Source organism: Epinephelus moara, chromosome 11, assembly GCF_006386435.1.
Source record: "Epinephelus moara isolate mb chromosome 11, YSFRI_EMoa_1.0, whole genome shotgun sequence".
In the NCBI taxonomy this organism is placed as follows: Eukaryota; Metazoa; Chordata; class Actinopteri; order Perciformes; family Serranidae; genus Epinephelus; species Epinephelus moara.
In genome coordinates this window covers 18090852-18109588 of record NC_065516.1, presented here as the reverse complement: position 1 = coordinate 18109588, position 18737 = coordinate 18090852, and the positions used below count along the sequence as shown (strand labels likewise).

Below are 18737 nucleotides of genomic sequence, written 5' to 3'. Positions count from 1 at the left end.
CCCAACCATCTGTCTTTTCCTAAACCTAACCTACATTACTTAACTTTCCCAAACTTGTCCTGCATAACTTTACATTAAGTAAGTAGCTTTACATGAAGTGCATAACGTGACAGCACCTAACCATGATTCTTTTCCCAGAACTAACCAGTAGGGGTGCTAATTCATGAGATATCATATGAACCGTGGTATGAGGATATGTTGACTTGTAGATACAATATGATACAACACAATAAAAAAATGACTAGGCCAAGAGGACATGTTTATCTTTAAGCATTTATTTGTAAGAGTCCATAAAAAATGAACATTTCTCAGACATTTCCACATTTCCGCTCACTTAAAAACCTGTCAGGGACAAATCAGATGACAAAAACCATATTTTGCTTTAGAAACCTTTTACAAAAACACCCATAGAAGGTTAAGATATTGCTGAATCCACTCAGTACAAAGAATCCTATCAAAAAACAATATAACAACTTCAAGAGGGTTTAGTATTTATTATGCACAGTGGCTAGAAGAGGTTAAGAGTGGATAATGTTGCTGCCAGAGTGTTGATTGTCAGTTTTCATGTCTGAATGAGGAGTGAACAGAACATGTTCATTTCTTTCTGTAATAAAACTCTCTCTTCAGTGCTTTCAGTCGGCTTTACTCTCACATTCCCCAGATGTCCCTCTCCCTCCTTGTCTCTGTTGAAAAAAGGATCCACTGAATAGCTTGACCTTCACTTATTCTCACATGCAAAACAGTATTACTGCAGTAATTTTCACGCTTATCACAAACAAGGCTGCTACTGTAATTCTCCTTGCTCTTAAACTCTTTTAACACACTTTCTGAAAACGTGTGTTGTAAAAAGTGAAGAAGTCCAATCATAGGAGATTAATTAAAGCTCAGAATGCTCTCTGTACATCCACAGGGCCCACCCACAATAAATACAGCAATAGCAAAAGCTTAACTAATAATAAAAATGTATCTTCGACAAAACAAAACATTGAAGTGAAGTCTCTGCAGGCTACCGTCTGGCTGACGCAATGTAGGCAGGAGTTAAGCTCTGCACTGCTGCTGATAGACAAGGTGAGATACAGCGCAGCAGTGGGGATGTCGGGCCTCTGATACATAGCAACGATGAACTAATGCCATATATGATTGATGGCACTTCTGCCAACAAGTGTATATATATTTATATGTGTGTGAGTGTGTGTGCTTAAAAAAAGGCACCAAGTCCACCAAACCGAGGGAAGTGTCGTGAAGGCCTTTTCTTTTTGGACTCTGCATCCTTTAGCCACACTTTCTTCCTCTTTGTGTCCATGTGTCCTACAAAATAAAAGAACATATTCTTTAATATTTAGAGTAACAAGACATCAATAAGATCAAATTATGGGGTTGCCAGGTTGCAAAAAATCTCTATTGAAAGGTACCTGAGAAGATTTATACCACTCTCACATCTGTCAGTTAAATATGATGCTAGCACCAGCAGCTGATTCGCTTAGCTTAGCTTTAAAGCAAGGGTAGGCAGATTTTTTTTTTTTAAAGATTATTTTTGTGGGCTTTTTGCCTTTAATGACAGGACAGAGAGTGAAATGGGGAGACAGAGAGAGAGTGGGGACTGACATGCAGCAAAGGGCCGCGAGCCGTATTCGAACCCGTGGCTGCTGCAGTGAGGCAATGCCTCTGTACATGGGGCACCAGCACTATCCACTACCCTACCGACGCCCCAGCAGATTTATTTTTGCTTCATTCAGCAGAAATCCCACAATGAAGTGTGAGCATATTGTAATTCAGGTGGACTGAGATAAAGCTAGACTTCTGACTCTCCTCTTGGCTCTGTTTCATGCTTTAGAAAATCTAGTCCAGGACAGGAGACTTTGACTAATCACAGGTCATGTCAGAGAGAGGGTGTTGCTATTTGCTGTTCTACAAATGCAGATGCACATGGACATTCCTTTGGTGAAAGCCTTATTTGATGGCGGGGGCAAAAGTTGCTATTCCAGTTTTGGCAAAAACTATCAACACCGCAAAGCAACCCAAGGAAGAAAGAGGGGCTTATCTAAAAGAAAGACTCACAATTTAAGAAACACAACAAGTGTCAGTATCAGTGAAGCTTTTAAGAGATGGACAGAAAATGCTATTAATAATTTAGCCTTCTGCTAGCTTTGACTTCAAGTTCACGCGTATGTAGCTAATGTTAAAGCCTAAAACTAACGTGTGCCTGACTCCTCGCCACTACTGACCAACTTGCTGGGAGGAGAGCAAGCAGCACCTCCAGAGGCAGACCTCCAGTCAGTGGCGGCACCAACCTGAATCCAGCCAGCTCAAACCCCAGCTCATGGGGACCGCAAAGCCCCCACTCCCTGCTGGTTCAGCAAACATTCTGTTGCTGCTGTTACACAGGTTAGACCTGGCACTGCTGCTGGTCCCCAGCCTGCTATGACACCCGACGCTGGGGGGTTTGCGCTGACCACTACAGCTGCCAACCAAATCTCCGTCTCCAAAGCTGCTGCATGGTTTTCACCCAGGGGAGGTAGTTCACAGTGGTGTGGAACAAGGCGAAACCATCGGGTAGCGATCTAGTTCATTCTTGTCTCATTTGTGGTCCCATAAACAAAAAGAAGCAGGGGAAGCAAGGAGGGGCCGAGTGAATGCGCTATGTCAACTGTACAATAAAATAAGATTAATAAATCAATATATAGGGCTGCAGGAGGACAGTGTGTTTTCAAATTCTGCCGTTTTGGTTTTGTTTTGTTTGCCTTTTCCAGATTTCTGCCTATCCAAGCTTTCAGACTGGACAGAGAGCGTGAAACAGCTAGCCTGGCTGTGTCTAGGAAATAAAAGTTGCCTACTTGCACTAAAGCTCACGAATAAATATGTTATACCTTATTTGTTTAATTCACACAACAACCAAAATCTAACACATTATATTTTTTCATTTTAATAGCTTTGATTATTCTGAGAGGGAAAATGTGCAATAAATATATATTTGAAGCTAATAAATTGTGGTGCAGATGGCAATGGGAGAACTTTGCATAGAGGCCTTTCTGACAGAAAGCTGTGTGAATTTTAACCCAAACCAAGATTGTTTTTTCTCCCTAACCTTAACCAAGAAATCCCTTTCTGGCAGAAAGCCCTCTTGGTAAACTTCTTCCAACAGTGTTCAGATGTCATGCAGTCCAAAATGTCAAATGGCTGTCATTGTGAATTTGAAAACTAAAAAGACAAGTGTGAGGTGAGAGGATAAACAGGATGAACACCAGCAGCCAAAGTGTTATTCTTATAAATGATTTGTAACTTATCTATAAAGCATTAGTAAATAATTAATTATCTATTAATACAGCCATTAGTCACGGCTTGTAAGAGTGGATTATTAGAAAGTGGAACAGATTTCTTCTCACATTTAAAAACTTTCAGCCGGCAGCAGTAGCTAAAAACACCCTCTCTCTGAGGACCCATATTTGAGTAGTTTGTGTCATTATCTCAGACAGAGAATTAAGGCCTTTGTTTGCATCCCAGCAGGAAGACGTATGCACAGTTAAATTAAAGGTTCCCTCCTTAACTAACGAAGCAGCTTTTATAAAACATTCGGCGACTGTGTGTCGCAGATAATTGCTCAGCTTTTGTGTGTGACTTTCTGACCCCGTGGGGAAAACAGAGGGAGACCTCTGACCTCTGGTCGTTACTGTGGCATGGAACAGAGCCGCCTAATGAACACCTCTGTCCTCGGTGTTTACATGTGCCAATCAAACACGCCACTCTTCGTCACCGTCCTTTGTGCGGCCATCAGACACAAAAGCAGACGATTAGCTGCGCTTATTAAGACTCTACTCTTTAAAGTAGAGCCCTGTGTGCTGGTAATTAATCAGCCCTGCAATGGCGGGTGGGCGGACCTCTCGTTAGTCCGTGGCTCTGTAGGCCGTGCTCCTCCTCTTCCTCTGAGGGGTTCTGGGCGGAGTTCCTCAGGTAGCGCTGATGCAGACTGAGGCCAGGAAGTGTGTTCTGTCTGCGGCGGCGAAACTCATCCTCCAAGGGGTCTTCAGCTGCAACGTCTGTGGGTGTGGGCAGAGCAGAGGAGAGCAGGAATGAATCACACCTAAACCCTCTCTTCTCGCTGTCTGGATGGATGGCCTGGGGTGTTCAACATTATTTTTTTTTCTAAAGCGTCTTTGAATTTCAGCCTTCTGACACGAGATGTGTGGTGCAAAAAAAAAAAACTCAGCTGAAAGGAAAACATATTACCTTGTGATGCCCTTGGCAGTGTGAATACAATCAGACAGGAAGAAACATACATCTATTACAGCAAGTTGAGCACAAGTGCAAAAAGCATATTGATGTAACCAACATGAAACAACAAAGATGATATAAAACAAGAAGTTGAAAGAGTCCCTAAGGCGATACAGACCCCTCCCTCCTTTCAAACGCCAACCATATATTTCATTCATATTTCATCTGCCTGACTTTATTGTGATTAGTCATGTAAATAAAATGAGATTTGGTTATTCTTTTCTCTAGGTAATTTACATTTATATTGAATTAGTGGCAGGCAGGGTATAGAGGGGGGGAAGACTTATTATGCTGCGAGATTACAGGCAGATCTCATCGCCATTGTGTTGTGTAATTAAGGCAGTGAAGAGGAGAAGAAAGGAGGCCAGATGCTCGCCGTGCTGAACCTGGTCCCATTTAGAAGAGGATCTGCACCAGCATTTTCAAAAATCCCCTGCACGGTGTATAACAGCCTGGCCTTAAACACATCAGAAGTCATTAGACACATGACAGCTTTGTTTGACATATTGCTGTACACCTGTGGGAGCCCCTCGACGTAAACATATAGTCATTTTAATCATTAATGCAGAATGTAAAACGACATGAGAGATTGTGGCTACATTGCAACACTATCCTTGATGTTTCTTCTTTGCTTTATGTGATATTTCAGAGGGAGATGGCTCTGTTTGGATGATGTCAGGAGGAGCTCAAGGGTTTTTAGGCAATCAAGGACGGCTGCATGTGCTCAGGTCTCAACAGATACGAAGACATCACTGGATTTCAATTCTCTTAGAACAGGCATCTTATTACCGCAGGACCTCCATTTTGACCCGAGTCGATTTCTTTGTCACAAAAGCTTTTCAGGTGTGTTAAGGTCGAAATTGGCTGAGTAAACTTGCCATACGTGGTTTATTTTCTCGCTGAAAACAGGTGATTTATGTGGCTTTGGTCCCAGACTTCTTTATTTTAGAGTTTGCAAATCAGCTTTTTAAATTGAACACGCTTTTAAAAACACAGAGTTGACCCCTGCGAGGAGAGACCAGCACCCAGCGGGCCCAACAGAAACAGGACAATTTACTCTCAAGGCTCTCAAAGCTACTTGTTCTCCAAACAGCTCTGGAAAAAAACAACTAATCCCATCCTGCATTCATCTGGTGATCCAATCAGGTGCAGTTAGACAGCGGGATTAAGCCAATATGTATGTGACTCCAAGCTTGTGTGCTTTGTTCCACAGGATCAATATTTGGGGCTATTATGGGCCGGGTTACCTGGGTGATAAGATTCCTTCCGCTATCAAGTCGCGTAATCCATCATCAGTTAATTAATTTCAACAAAGACAATATCAAAGTGCAGTGATGATAATGAGATCTTTTAATGCTCATAAAGGCAGCCTTTTATTTTCTGGATCAAGGACTTAATTTGAAAAGCAGAGTGAACACTGTTCTGGATGCTTTCATTTGCAGCTATTGTCTTGAGAGTGCCTGTCATTTGTCTCCGGGCCAAACAATGCTGCGTGAATCTGTAAAAAGCTGTTTGATACACACCGTCTAGACTGCAACACAGAAGCGTGCACACAGGCACAGGCACCCGGGTTAACACCTAAACACACACAGACACAAAATCTTTGTGTGACGGACAAAAGCTGCCTTACTTGCAGCCGGCTGGAGCCTAAAGCCTAAAATAAATCACTGTTCAGGAGGAGGCTAACCCTACATGACAACTACAACTGTGGACCAGATTATTTTCAACTCTCCACCTTCCCCTGGTTCAAGACATCTGGTGCCGTGCTGATGTGACTCTACTGCTGAGCGCAGAGAGATACAGTCTGTGTCCTTGTTCAGACACGGCCAAAGAGAAACTGGCAGCTTATCTTTGCCATCGTTCATAAAGTGGCCAGCAGCTCCGGGCCGATTCGATGCTTCACGCTTAGCTGTCAAGCAGACGAGGTGGAGGGGGGTTAACACCGGATGCTGCTTTCTGCCGACAGGAAGCCATCTTTCATAACACGGGGGAACTCAGGGACAGGAAATCACGGTATTGTGTGTCATATTGGAATGGATGGATGCAGGAGAAGGGGATACAAGACTTTATTTCTAACAAGAAAATACACAGACAGTTTTTTTAAAATCATAACTTATAAAACCAATACTGACAAATATGAATAATGAGGATTGAATTGATGAATTTAAAATTTTCTGATTAAAAATCAATTTTTAAAAAATCATGTTTACATAAGTCATGTGTTGCTCCAGTTATTATACTCATCGCAGCCTGGTTTCTTCAGTGTTTGTGATTCCTGTTGAGGAAATTATCCTTCAGCCAGATGATGTCATGCTGTCTTTTGTATACAAACAGTGTCACCTAGTGGCCACACGAGGAAGGGTCCACCTTCAGATTCAAATACCTGATAAATGGCAATCCTTCATTTTTTTCAGGGACAACTAAGGTCTTATGATGTTAAATTTATTCTGCTTACTATTTTGTAATTTTTCTTGTATAACTTTACACTTACAAGGCCCCAAAGGGCTGGAATTCCCTGGCTGAGGGGATTAGGCTGGCTAGTTTTCCCTTTTAATGCCTGATTTGTACTTTTGTGGTTTGTAATGTTTGTGTTTTATTTCCTTTTGTTCTATTTTTGCCTCTGTACACACTATTTTCCTTAGCTCTTAACATTTATTTTAAATATTGTATTGTATTGTATTAATTTTATGCACTTTGTGAAGCACTTTGTAACCTTGTTTAGATAAGCCCTATACAAATAAATATTATTAATATGTTATTGGTTTTTTTTTCTAAAGCAGTGGTCCCTAAGAAAGGGGCAGGGCCCCCTAAACAAGGTGAAATAAATATAGAGGGTCCTGGGAGGAAATAAATGCCTGATTGCTGCAACTTGCGACAAACATCATGCTCTTTCTCGGAATCAAAACCTAATTAATTTTGAACATACAGGCACACTACACATATTTTCAGATTCAGAGTGATTCATTGTCTGCTTACACGGGTGTAAATATAGATAGTGCAGGCAGTGCAGTTGTGAGAGCAAGAGAGAGCAGGCCCTCCAACAATGTGATTTCTACCTTAGAAATATGCCTATGTTCAAAGAACTCTCATTAACTTAAAAAAAAAGGTGAAAAAAGGCAAACCCATCTGTATCATTTTTATTTTTGTAAAATAGTCAGTATCTTCTATAACAAAATTATACCCCTATTCTACATAAACTATAAATAAACTCTAAAAGGATTACATTTAATGAGTAATGTGTTATTTTCATTGGTATTTTCTGTCATATACAGATGCAATGTGTGTGTGTGTGTGTATGTGTTGATGTTGTCCAGTGTTGACAATATGTGCGTAATAGCGTGCACTGGGGCCCATTGCAACTACCTTATGCAACTGGTTGGGGAGTAACTATTTACATGTAATTACATTACAAAATAAATGTGTTTGTAATCATTTATATTTACTGAGAAAATAAATGTAATTAAAGTACAGTTAGGGGAGACTGGGGAAGGTTTTAACACTTTCTGTCTCAGCACCTAGAACTTGTTGAATTTTTGTTTTATAGGTCTTGAATTTTGACACAAAGCATCGTTATTTGTCCACTACAATAAAAAATTCCTCCAGCTTCTCCGCCTATATCACAGAACTCATTAAATGAGTGCTGCTACAAGCTGCAACACCACCGGGGTAAGTTGTAACAATAAGAATAAAAAATTAAAAATAACACAATCACAAAAATTACATGGAAAAAAAACTGGTACATACCAATTCCTACTAAGGTCCTACTCACTAACCTGTACCTGTCAGATGATTAGAACCTCACATGGATTAAGTCCAAAACACAAGTCCCCTGCCTCAGTTGAGACATCCTTTTGCTGTCTATTGAGGACTTTTGACTGCTGTGACCCCCCACACAGCGCAGCTGTGTTGATCCTCTTTCTCTGAGGTTTTGAAATTTCATGCAGTGTCTGCTCAGTGTCACATGGCAGACAGAGTGTTATTTGGGGACAGACCTCACTGTCTCTCCCTGCCTCACCTCATGCGATGCTGATTTGAGTACGTGAGCAAGCTCACCCCTAGCAGTTTTTCCCTCAAACTCTCTTGGCCTGCTAAAAAAAATGAGTAATATAAGTAGATAAAATGTGTTAAGTTGTCACTGGGGTTAGTTTTAACACTTTTATAAAAGGTGTTACAACCATCTTCAACCCTGTCATCCAGTGTTTGGTGAGCTGTAGTAACATGGTGGTTTAAAATAAGCAAAGATGTAATGCCTCACATTTTACCTAAGATACTACTCTCTAATATAATACAAGTTACATAATTCTGACTTTAACAGCATCAGTACTAATCAAAAAAATATACTTTCATATCTGAAAATCAGTGTTTTGGCTGTAAAATCTGCACACCTCTATACACAACTATGACATGTCACATGCACGGTCAGGAAGGAAGTGGTCATCCAATAAAAATGTATTATGATTCATAGGTCATCCCTTTTTGGTGAGAGTGGTGCTGTTACAACTATCCCTGGTCCCTACTAATCAAAATGTTGGTGATTACAAAAGGATTACATCTGAATATATTATTTTTGGTAAAACATTTACATATAGAGTAAAACATTCATTCTGTTGCTCTGCATCTTTTTGCCTTCTTCTGTCATACAGCCTATTTCTGGACATATTTCGGCTTTATCGTCCAGTTTAAAACATTTGTTAGAAAAGTATTGTAGCTATGTCACTTTTTTGTCACTGTCTATAGTGTGATTTATAGAGTGAGAAAATGGTGATTTATGCTAGTTACTGTCATGTGACCTTGGTGACCTTGGGTGTTTTGAAAGATGCCTTTATAATAAGATGTATTATTATTTTTATTATGATTATTATTATGTGTGTGTTATAGTTATCATTATAATCATCATTATTATCAGTCATTATTATTATTAATATTAGTGTATTATAGTTGGGGTGTTTTTTGTATTATTTTTGTATTATTGTATAATTTGTGTGTTATAGTTTGCACCATTAAGGAGCTGGCTATTACACATCATGACTCCAACTGTTCTTATTCAGTTTTTGGTCTTATTTTCACCTGTTACTATACAATGAATGATTAATGGTGATCAAAACTACTTCCTGACCTCTAAATAACGGAATTTGTCACAGTATTGAAGAAGCACACATAGGCTGAAAAGTTACGTTACTTTGATGGAGTAATTAAAGTAATTATGTCACTTAAACAAATTATCTATGACCTATGATCTGTAACCTATTATATTTCAAAAACCTTCCCAACACTGGCCATGAGCGTCCATAAATCCGCTTAGAAATCACAGACAAAAACATAACAGCAAAACCTGCCTAAGAATTATCCCATTTTAAGGTTTTCTTCCCTGTCAAATTAATTTCAGTGACAAGTAAGAAAATAAAAAGAATTTTATCGGTGACATAAACTTCTAATAGCTAATTCGGCATACTTTTAATGGAGCTAACTTGCCAAAATTTTAACAAATATAGGCCAAAAAAAGCAAAAACGGGGCTAAAGTTGTAGCCCAAAGCTAGCTTACAGGCTACATGGAAACAACTGATTCCCAAGTTATGTGAACTGTTGCTCCAAAAATAAACACAAGGAAGACAACGAGTGATCAAATTCTCTATAATTTATGGTTTTAACACATTATAAACCCTGTTAACGTTAATCCAGGAGAGGGAGCTATAGCACCATAAATATAATTCCCTCTGCTGCAACACCGATTCAATTGTTAATTCCCACTAAAACATGAAAATCTGACGTCGACATGTTTGTGTAGAAACTGAAATTATCATATTTTTCTTATGAGATATTGTATCTTATTGCTAGTTCGTTAAGTAATCTCTATCTATAACATAATTTATAGCTCTAATTTACTCACACACTCACAGAGAGGGGAGAGGTAGAGGGCGAACAGGCTACCGGTATGAAGCAATGGATTGGCGCAGGGCTGCAGTGTCACCTAGCAACAAGACTGCGCAGGCGCACACGCCACTTCAATCAGTAAGGAGAAAAGGAAATTGAACAAAACAAGTCAAAATAGTGGAAGACATGGCCTTCACAGTAAAACACACTCTGTCTCTGTATCTCCCCAACACACACACGACAAACTGTACATCCATAAATGTTAAATATCATAACTGTTAGCCACATCAGCCTGACTCAACTTTAAGACCTCACCCTGCTCTTTTCTTTCTCCTCAGTTTCCCTCTCCTGACGTGTCTCTCGCAAAAATATGCAGTGAGGCTTGTGTAAATAAACTAGCCCTGAGCACATTCCTCAAGAGAAACACACACACACACACACACACACACACACACACACACACACACACAGTCTCTCTCTCACGTCTGTACAGTGACCTATGAGCCAGCTGCAATCACTACTCGATTTAACTTTGGATCTAAGCCTATCATGTCTGATGTTTTATGCGACACAGAGACAGTTCATGCAAGCAGACCTAAGTTTAAAATGTCTGCAAGTGACATAAGTATTTAAGATGAGGATGAATGTTCTTGTTTAGCAGACAGGCTTGACAATTTAATTTCTGAGTCATTAGTTTTGCCTCAATGTCTGTGAGGAGCTCAGGTTGTGTTTGAGGGCGTATTCAAAGAGCTGCACCATCAGCACTTTTAAAAGCTCATAAAAAATGTCCTGATGGGAGGTGCAAAGAGAGAAATGAAGAAACACGAGGAAGAGCATATGAATCCAGGAAGTTGGGTGTTGTTTCCTTCTCACCTGGCCCGTAAAGCTAAAGCATACCTACCCACACAGAAAAAAAATACACCCCAGGGTTTGAGGATACAGGCGTGTCTTTGCTGGAAACAAGGTGATTATTTCCCATGATTTCTTAGATAAATGATTTTAGTCAAAGCACACACACAGCACATTACCAGTGTACTGTAGAATCAGTGACGAAGCCCTAATGTGAGTCACCAGGCATTAGTAGGTTAAAATAATGCACACTGTGAGCTGTATGATGGGTGAGTGTACAAAAGAAGCAGCCGCTGTGGTTTCCTTTATTGCGGTTATGTGAAGCAGGTTTAAAATGTGATCAGGCACACACACACACACACACACACACACCTCGTATATCCAGGAAGAGTGAGACAATGAAAAGCCACTCAAGCCAAAAGAAACACCACAAAGACACCAGGTGACTGCAGCAGACTTTCCACAATGTTCCACAAACTGAACTTTATTCTGAACTCTTTATTTTGTTTTGTCTTTTTACAAAGAATGAAAATTCCCCTGTCTGTCCGGTAACAGTGTAAGGTGTTGTGTGTGGGTCTAGGTTCACGGTTTGAGTTGCTGACACAGTTATAGTGAAACTACAAAGCAGCCTCCTGGAATCAGCAATCATGCAGAAAAAACAAACCAAACAGACTGTGGTAATCTCAAATACACAAACAAACATAAAAGAAAAATGCACATTGTTATAATTAATTTATTAATAATCTATGTCATTCATTTTACACACGCGTGAACATGGTAACGGCTAACAGGTTAGCAAGGTGAAGTTCAAGTTAAAGACATAAGGGTGAAGTGGTTAAGCTTTACCATTCACTTGTTAAATTGGTCAAATGAAAAGAGCAAACATGACATGCGGAAGTCTAAATGTACAGCATCTTGTTTTCCAGCGACAATAAGAAAGACAATATCCACCCCAAAGGAAAAATAATATATATATATATATAGCACATACCCAGCTTTGTGCTTATGGCAAAAATTAAAAGTACAATTCAATTATTGTAGTAAACAATAACACAAATCCCGACAAGATGGTCCCCCCCGGAAATAATGGAATAAATACAAATATACAAATACTGTGACGTCTCTCTCACCTCCCATTGCAGCTAAGCTAAAATGAGAAAAACTGTTCTTCGGGAATGAGATGCAGGAGGACAGAGAGAGGAGAGACCAACCGCCGGTACCAAACATAGTCACTGGGCGAGGTTTTTTTTTTCCAGGTGTGAAAACTGTTATGTTGGTCAAATAGTTGTGGCGAGATAATTACTTGTTATCCAGTCTTAGGAGCTGCTCCTTACCATTAACTGTTAGGGATTTTAACTGACCGTCCTCCTCCACTTCCACCCGCTCCTGGCCGTTCTCCACAATCCTGGAACAAACACAAAACGCAGGTGTCAGAGATCAGGAAGTCAGGCTGGTAAAGGAACCGTTGGGAAATAGTTTGACATTATGGGAAATACACCTTTCCACTTTTATGCCAAAAGTTAAGCCTGATTTATGGTCCTGCGTTAAATCAAGGACGTACCTACGTCGTAGGGTACGTGGGTACGTAGGAGGCTCGCCGTAGCCTGACGTGCACCTCCCAAAAAATGTAACTACACGTCGAGGCAACGCAGACCCAGCACAGACCGAGAGGGCTGTGATTGGTTTGCTTGGTAGCAACGCATTTCCGGTTCCGTATTTCCAGATTGCGCCATCCCCGCCATCTTTAAACATCTTCTGTTGCGATGTAGATGTTGCAGTATTAACATACTTTCTTCGACATCCAACAACTCCAACTCCAGCAAGATTCTCTCTCTCTCGGTCGCCATTGTTCACTGTGACCGGAAAAGCCGGAAGCTAAACAAAGAATCAACTAGAGACGACGATAACCATTCAGGAAAGGAACGCAGCCCCCTACCGCTCTGGCGGTGAATTGCACCACGACGAAATGGAGTGACGGAGAAGTTTGAAGGGTTCACGACGGCGTCACTGCAACGACGTAGGTACGTCGTAGGTACGCCGCAGGACCATAAATCAGGCTTTACATGACAAGATCAGGGGTGAAACTGGGCCAGTACCTTTCAGTACTCTGTACCACAAATGACTCAGTGCCTGTACGAAGTACCGGGAAGACGTTGGAAAGTTGATATTGATGGAATTTACAGATCAATAACTTAAAAGCAAAATGTTGTGACACACAAACACCTCTTTCAAAAATGCAGTAAGGTAGACAATGAGCTACAAACTAATTTTCATCAAAATGAGCCGTCCTCTGAACTGGACAGTAACTCTGCTCTCTACGTGCAGCCAGCTATTCAACAAGCGCACAGGGACTGTCTACACAGTGCAACAAAGAAATACTAAAAAAAAATAGACTATAACTTCACTCTTACAAAGTTTAATCACTTCACATACCAATGGTCTCCTGCTGGTAATACTACAATACAAAAAAAAAAAAAAAGCTTTTGTTTAATTTTGGTAAATTTTTATTGGGCAAAGTTCACTCTAATACAGTGTCCTGTCCTTAAATATTCAATAACTGGTATGGTATTCAATAATATGGTCTTCTGTTATTTATGCTAACAGTTTGAAAAAAATGTGCTTTTCCAAAATTTGGGGGAATTTTCATTGAAAATAAATGTAATAAATTCCCTCTTGAAGTGTCCTAAATATTCAGTAACTTCACTCTTAGAAAACCTTTTTTTTTTTTTTTACGTGCGCTATGTTCTGAAAATTCAAAGACGGCGACGTGTAAACTGTTCAACTGTTGTCGATGAATTTCGGTGTATTTTTCTACATGTTTAAAACAAATTGTTCGGATTTTGAAAGATTTGTCAACATTCATAAATTATTTTGTGGTACTTTAACTAAATAATTTTCTGGACATGATGTCAAGTGTTTCCAATTTCTTTCCACATTGCACAGGTGTAAAAAATTGAATGTGTGTGTTCAGGGATGCATGAAGCTGGAGAACAATATGGAGTGATGAGGGCTGGTGTAGCAGTGCCGGCAAGAACTACAATCAAGTTTACCCCAGGAGAAGACTGATACCACTCTCATGTAGCTACATCCAGCCAAATCAGCACATTTCCCAAAATTTCAAACTAATTTTTTAAGATGCTGGTGAGTTCACCATTGCAGTACCGTTTTGTGGTAATTTTTCTGCCGTTGATGAACTTGGTGGAGGTCGACACAGATCTGAAGTTACCCATTCCTCCTCCCCCTCCCCCACCACCGCCGCCGCCAAAGGATGAAGAAGAGAAGGAAGTGAAGCCTCCGCCCACGTCTCCAAATGAGCTAAAACCTGTGAAAGAGCACACATTCAAAAAAAACCTCAGTCAAAATGGAAACACATCATGAACTCCTGATGAATCCAGCAGTGTCTACTACAAGTAGAGCTGTTTATTGGGATGTACGCACCTGAATCGAACCCTGAGAGGCTGTGCCCAAACGCTGGGAAGCTCCCAAACCCAAAGAGCGATCCCCCCATTCTGCTTCGGCTTGCGCCCCTCTGGCGACTGCGACTACCCCCGAAAAAATCATCAAATGGATCATCAGCTGTGGAGGGAAACATGGTACAAATTAGAGATTTGTGAATGAGAAAATGAGGAGACATTTAAGACTTTCAGGTCATACTGTATTGCAAAATCATTGTAGGTTTCATGGTATCATGGTAGGGAATCTAGATTTCAAAAGATTTAAGTACCATATAATAAAAAGGCTGTGTTGATGTAAGAGCATGAGTTTGTAATTTCTGGAACAATCTTAACCCTAAACTGTCAAAATGCCCACCACTAATTCTCATCCTAAAGCCCTGTGGACACGCTACTAATTGCATGCTGCCAATCTGGGTCACCCCAGCAGGATAAGGCTGGATCACTGGCACCATTTGCTGAAAGAAGACTCCTCCTTCAACCTTGAATGTACCAAGAGAGCAGTACGAACGCTTCACTTGTTTCCTCTAAAAGAACTCTTAGAATAAAAGTATCCCCTGACCGCTGTTGTAACTGCATTACTGTCTGTTTACCCAGAAGAAGACATTAGAGGAGACAGCTCAGCTCTTACAAAGCTGTCAGTAAGACAGCAGACATCAGTGGAAGACACAGAGAGGAATGTAAAAGCTGAGAAATGCTGCTTAAACACTGGAATTCTGGTTCAATGCTTGTGTACATGATCAGTGTACACAAAGAGATGGCTGGGAGAAAAGTTAAGGCGTTCTCGCTCGCACTCTTATGTGCTCCCATAGAACTTCAAAAGACCTGTCGGGCATAAAGACTGAGATTAAATCAGTGAAGAATGTGCCACACCTAAAGCCTGACATTAGCAGACCAAATTACAATGCAAGTTAGTCTGGAACCTCTCAGTTTATTTTCGATTTCCTGGGGGCGTTCTCAACAGTCTTTTGGCTAGACCTACAACCAGTCAGAGCAAAGACACAAGTGACGTAGCGCTTGCAGAGATGAGCTGTGACGGTGTAGCATTAATATGTTTGTGAACGAGAGCTGCAGTTTTTGCCAAGAGAATTTAAAAATAGTACTTCAACAAAGAGTTCCACGTTAGCTGCAGCCATCTTGGTTGTTTTCAAAAATGAGAATCCGAAAAAAACTTAGTATTTTGCACAGATTGGCATGGTTTAGTAGTATGTAGAAGTGCACGCTTCAGCGAGTGCCGTGACCGTCTAAGCCCGTGCTCTGAGTACACATTCATACTTTATACAATAAGTTGGACTGAGTGTCAAAGTATGGGCTAGTTTTATCTCTACAGCTTGGAAAATCAGGCAAACTACACTGAATAATAACAGGTATTAAGGCGTACATAATGTACTATTCATGTTTTCCTTGTATATTTAGTCTGACACCTATGTACATGGAAAATTATAGTCCACCTTGTAAGCCCGTTTGGCCATCTACTGATGCAAGATACTACTGTACATTGATATCAGAATACAGACGCCCCAATGGAGTAGCTTTTAGCTGTTGGACATAATTTAGTCTATCTAAAATAAATATATTTAAGGACTATTAGCTGCACATATTTTCCAGTGCAATGTTCTGATGGTCTATTTGAGAATTTATTAGCAGTCAGGCAAAAAGTCATATGAAAACCTGCAGGGAAGTCCAACATTAGTCATAGTTGCAGCTGTGCCAGCAGTACAAGGAGCAAAAATCTAAGGGTATCTTCAAAAATCAATGATCATTAAAAAATAAATAAATGAAAATCATCTATGTTTGAAGTTACAGTGACTAGTGAGGTGTCCTGTAGGTTTAATCTTGGGGTTGTGAAAAAGATTAGGATAATAAACAACTTTTTGGGCTACAGTTTTGCTAGCTTATCCAAAAGTGACGCGACAGCCGAGTTCTGAAACATGCCCTATTAATACGGTTGATTAATGATAAATGGTTGTGATTGGCCCGGGCCAGATCATCTAAAAATGTGTCTGAACGGCAGAAAGACCAGTCACATCTGCCAAAGCAATTAAAACTTGCATATTCATCTGGTCCCCAGGCTACCACACCTGAATAACATGGAACAGGATATATGGCAGAGAATTTATTAAAGTGACAGTGTCTATGTTTTTTTGGTTTTTTTTTTAAATGTGCATGAACACCATAATGCACAGAGTCCAATTACAGGAGCTATCCAAGGAGATAATGTGGTGATATTGTTTTTATATTTGTGCTGTATGTTCAACAGAAATTGTGTGAAAAGTTTTTGATATCTCCTTCTTGTCTACTTCCTTCACATGTTCATTTGAGAATGAGTGTGTGCTGTTCTTGGCAGACAACTAAGCCCTTGTCATCGTGTGAATCTCTATTTGTCTCTGCAGCACACGCACACGCACACACACCCCTCAGTTTGCTGGCCACTCTGAGGTGGGTGAGTGACAGATCCACAGCACCAGCTGGACTGGAGGATGGATGGTATTTTAAAAACATAACTGCACCCTCTTTTTTGTGGCTGCCATCTTAAGGAAAAGTCAAACCAAAATGGTTATTCATATCACTCCATCTGAGGGAAAACATTAAATATAGAGTTGAAATAAACTTGACAAGATGGATGTTTGGACATATCCTGTTGCATGTCAATTAAGCATAATAAAAATTGTCCCTGGTCAAAATAGAACTTGAACTTTACCCTCAGTGGAGATAGCACCATGGTTTGGCTTTTTTTAAACGGTCCTTGTTTACTAGGGAGAATAAACAGCAACAGCTGTGCTCCACCACTTTATATTATCGATGTTAACAAGTTTTGACATTAATACATGTCAGTTTATAAAAACAATCTGATAGAAAAGATGACTTTCCCTTAAAGCTCTGAATTAGTACGCCCCTCCCCCCTTTGAGCACCATTTCTCACATATGAGATTTCAGGAGTTTTTGTTGTAAACTCACACCAGAGGGTTCACATCGTACCACATTTTCCATGTACTCTGACACATGGAGACACACAGTGCGCACACACTTGGCGTTATTACATCTGCTTTTGTTTTAATACGGAAGCTATTTTTGAAAGCATTCCAGTTGAGTGATGTAGACGTTCAAATCCATCCTCTGCCTGCGTCTGAACTCCATATTTAGAGCTACACGGGGTGAACTACACATGCCTTCCAATCAGCCTTTTGCTGAACCCAGACAACCCAGCACAAGCACTAAACTCCTATAACTATATACAATACAACTACTGACACGTCTGATACAAACAACTATCAGGCACTACAAGGATCTTTCAATCTAACAAATCAACAGTCACTGGTCAACAATATTTTACCTTAGCCAGACGTATAATAACTTACATGGGTTGTATAAAAACCAGTGGGCTACCATCATTTTGCACTTCTGGGGAAAATGCAGAGAGAAGTGGTAGACACAAGAAATGAGTGATATCTGTTAAGAACATTAAAAGTAACTGTTTTGAGCTGCTTTAATACTTGTTTTTTATTTTCTAATTACATTTTCTCTACTATGTTTATGCTGCACCATACACAGAAAGCAAATTCCTTTTGTGTGAAAACATACTTGGCAATAATCCTACTTGGATTCCGATCCTGAAAGTAATTATTAATAAGTGGCTACAAAAACTTAAACAACTGTCAAAATTGAGAGAAATTAAAGGGCATATTCAACACAAACAAATCACATACACTCTAAAATGCAGGGCTGCCACTAATGATTTGTTTTGATTGATTAATCTTCCTGTTATTTCTCATTAAAAAGTGGATAAAAAGGACAAACATTGCAGTTTCCCACAGCCCAGGGTGATGTTTTATTCTCATAACCGAGAAGCTAAAAACTGTTTGGCAATTTGCTACATTTTTTTTACTTAGACCATTGATTGATTATCAAAAACAGTTGCCACGGACTGATTAATTGTTTCAGCTCTGCTTTCAATTCTTTGGGAAAAAAAATAAAAATAAATAAAAATTATGGCTAAAATGGCTGGACAATGTTAAATCAACATGCAACCTCCAGCTAGCTCACGTTAACGAACCTTGCGTTCTGAGAAAGTTCTGAGAAAGTTCTGAGAAAGAATAGTATCAGTAACATTGTTAACACTGTGCTACATTACAGAGAAATAAAAAAACATACTAATGAACCTTCATTAATATAGGCCTATATTTTATCTACAAGTGCACGTCACACACTGAGCGAGCCGCCTGTTAATGACGCTGTCGGCAAAGCAGTAATGATTGTGCTAAGTGGCTAATGGGCATGTAGCTACTCCATGTTTCA

General features: G+C 40.0%; 1 protein-coding gene across 2 annotated transcripts in view; it reads right to left on the bottom strand.

The window, feature by feature from the left end:
• Nucleotides 1-264: 264 nt before the first annotated feature.
• The window catches only part of dnajb6b (DnaJ heat shock protein family (Hsp40) member B6b), a 34042-nt gene continuing 15569 nt past the window's right edge, over nucleotides 265-18737 (bottom strand). Inside the window, exons 6-10 of one of the 2 annotated variants that reach the window (XM_050057037.1) lie at nucleotides 14428-14565; nucleotides 14152-14311; nucleotides 12324-12394; nucleotides 3876-4034; nucleotides 265-1308 (exon numbers count right to left, since the gene is read on the bottom strand). In XM_050057037.1, the coding sequence (XP_049912994.1) occupies nucleotides 1199-1308; nucleotides 3876-4034; nucleotides 12324-12394; nucleotides 14152-14311; nucleotides 14428-14565 (638 nt within the window). In that variant the 3' untranslated portion in view covers nucleotides 265-1198. Of the gene's footprint in view, nucleotides 1309-3875; nucleotides 4035-11435; nucleotides 12395-14151; nucleotides 14312-14427; nucleotides 14566-18737 lie in introns of those variants that run through there. The other variant, XM_050057038.1, reaches the window with a different exon arrangement.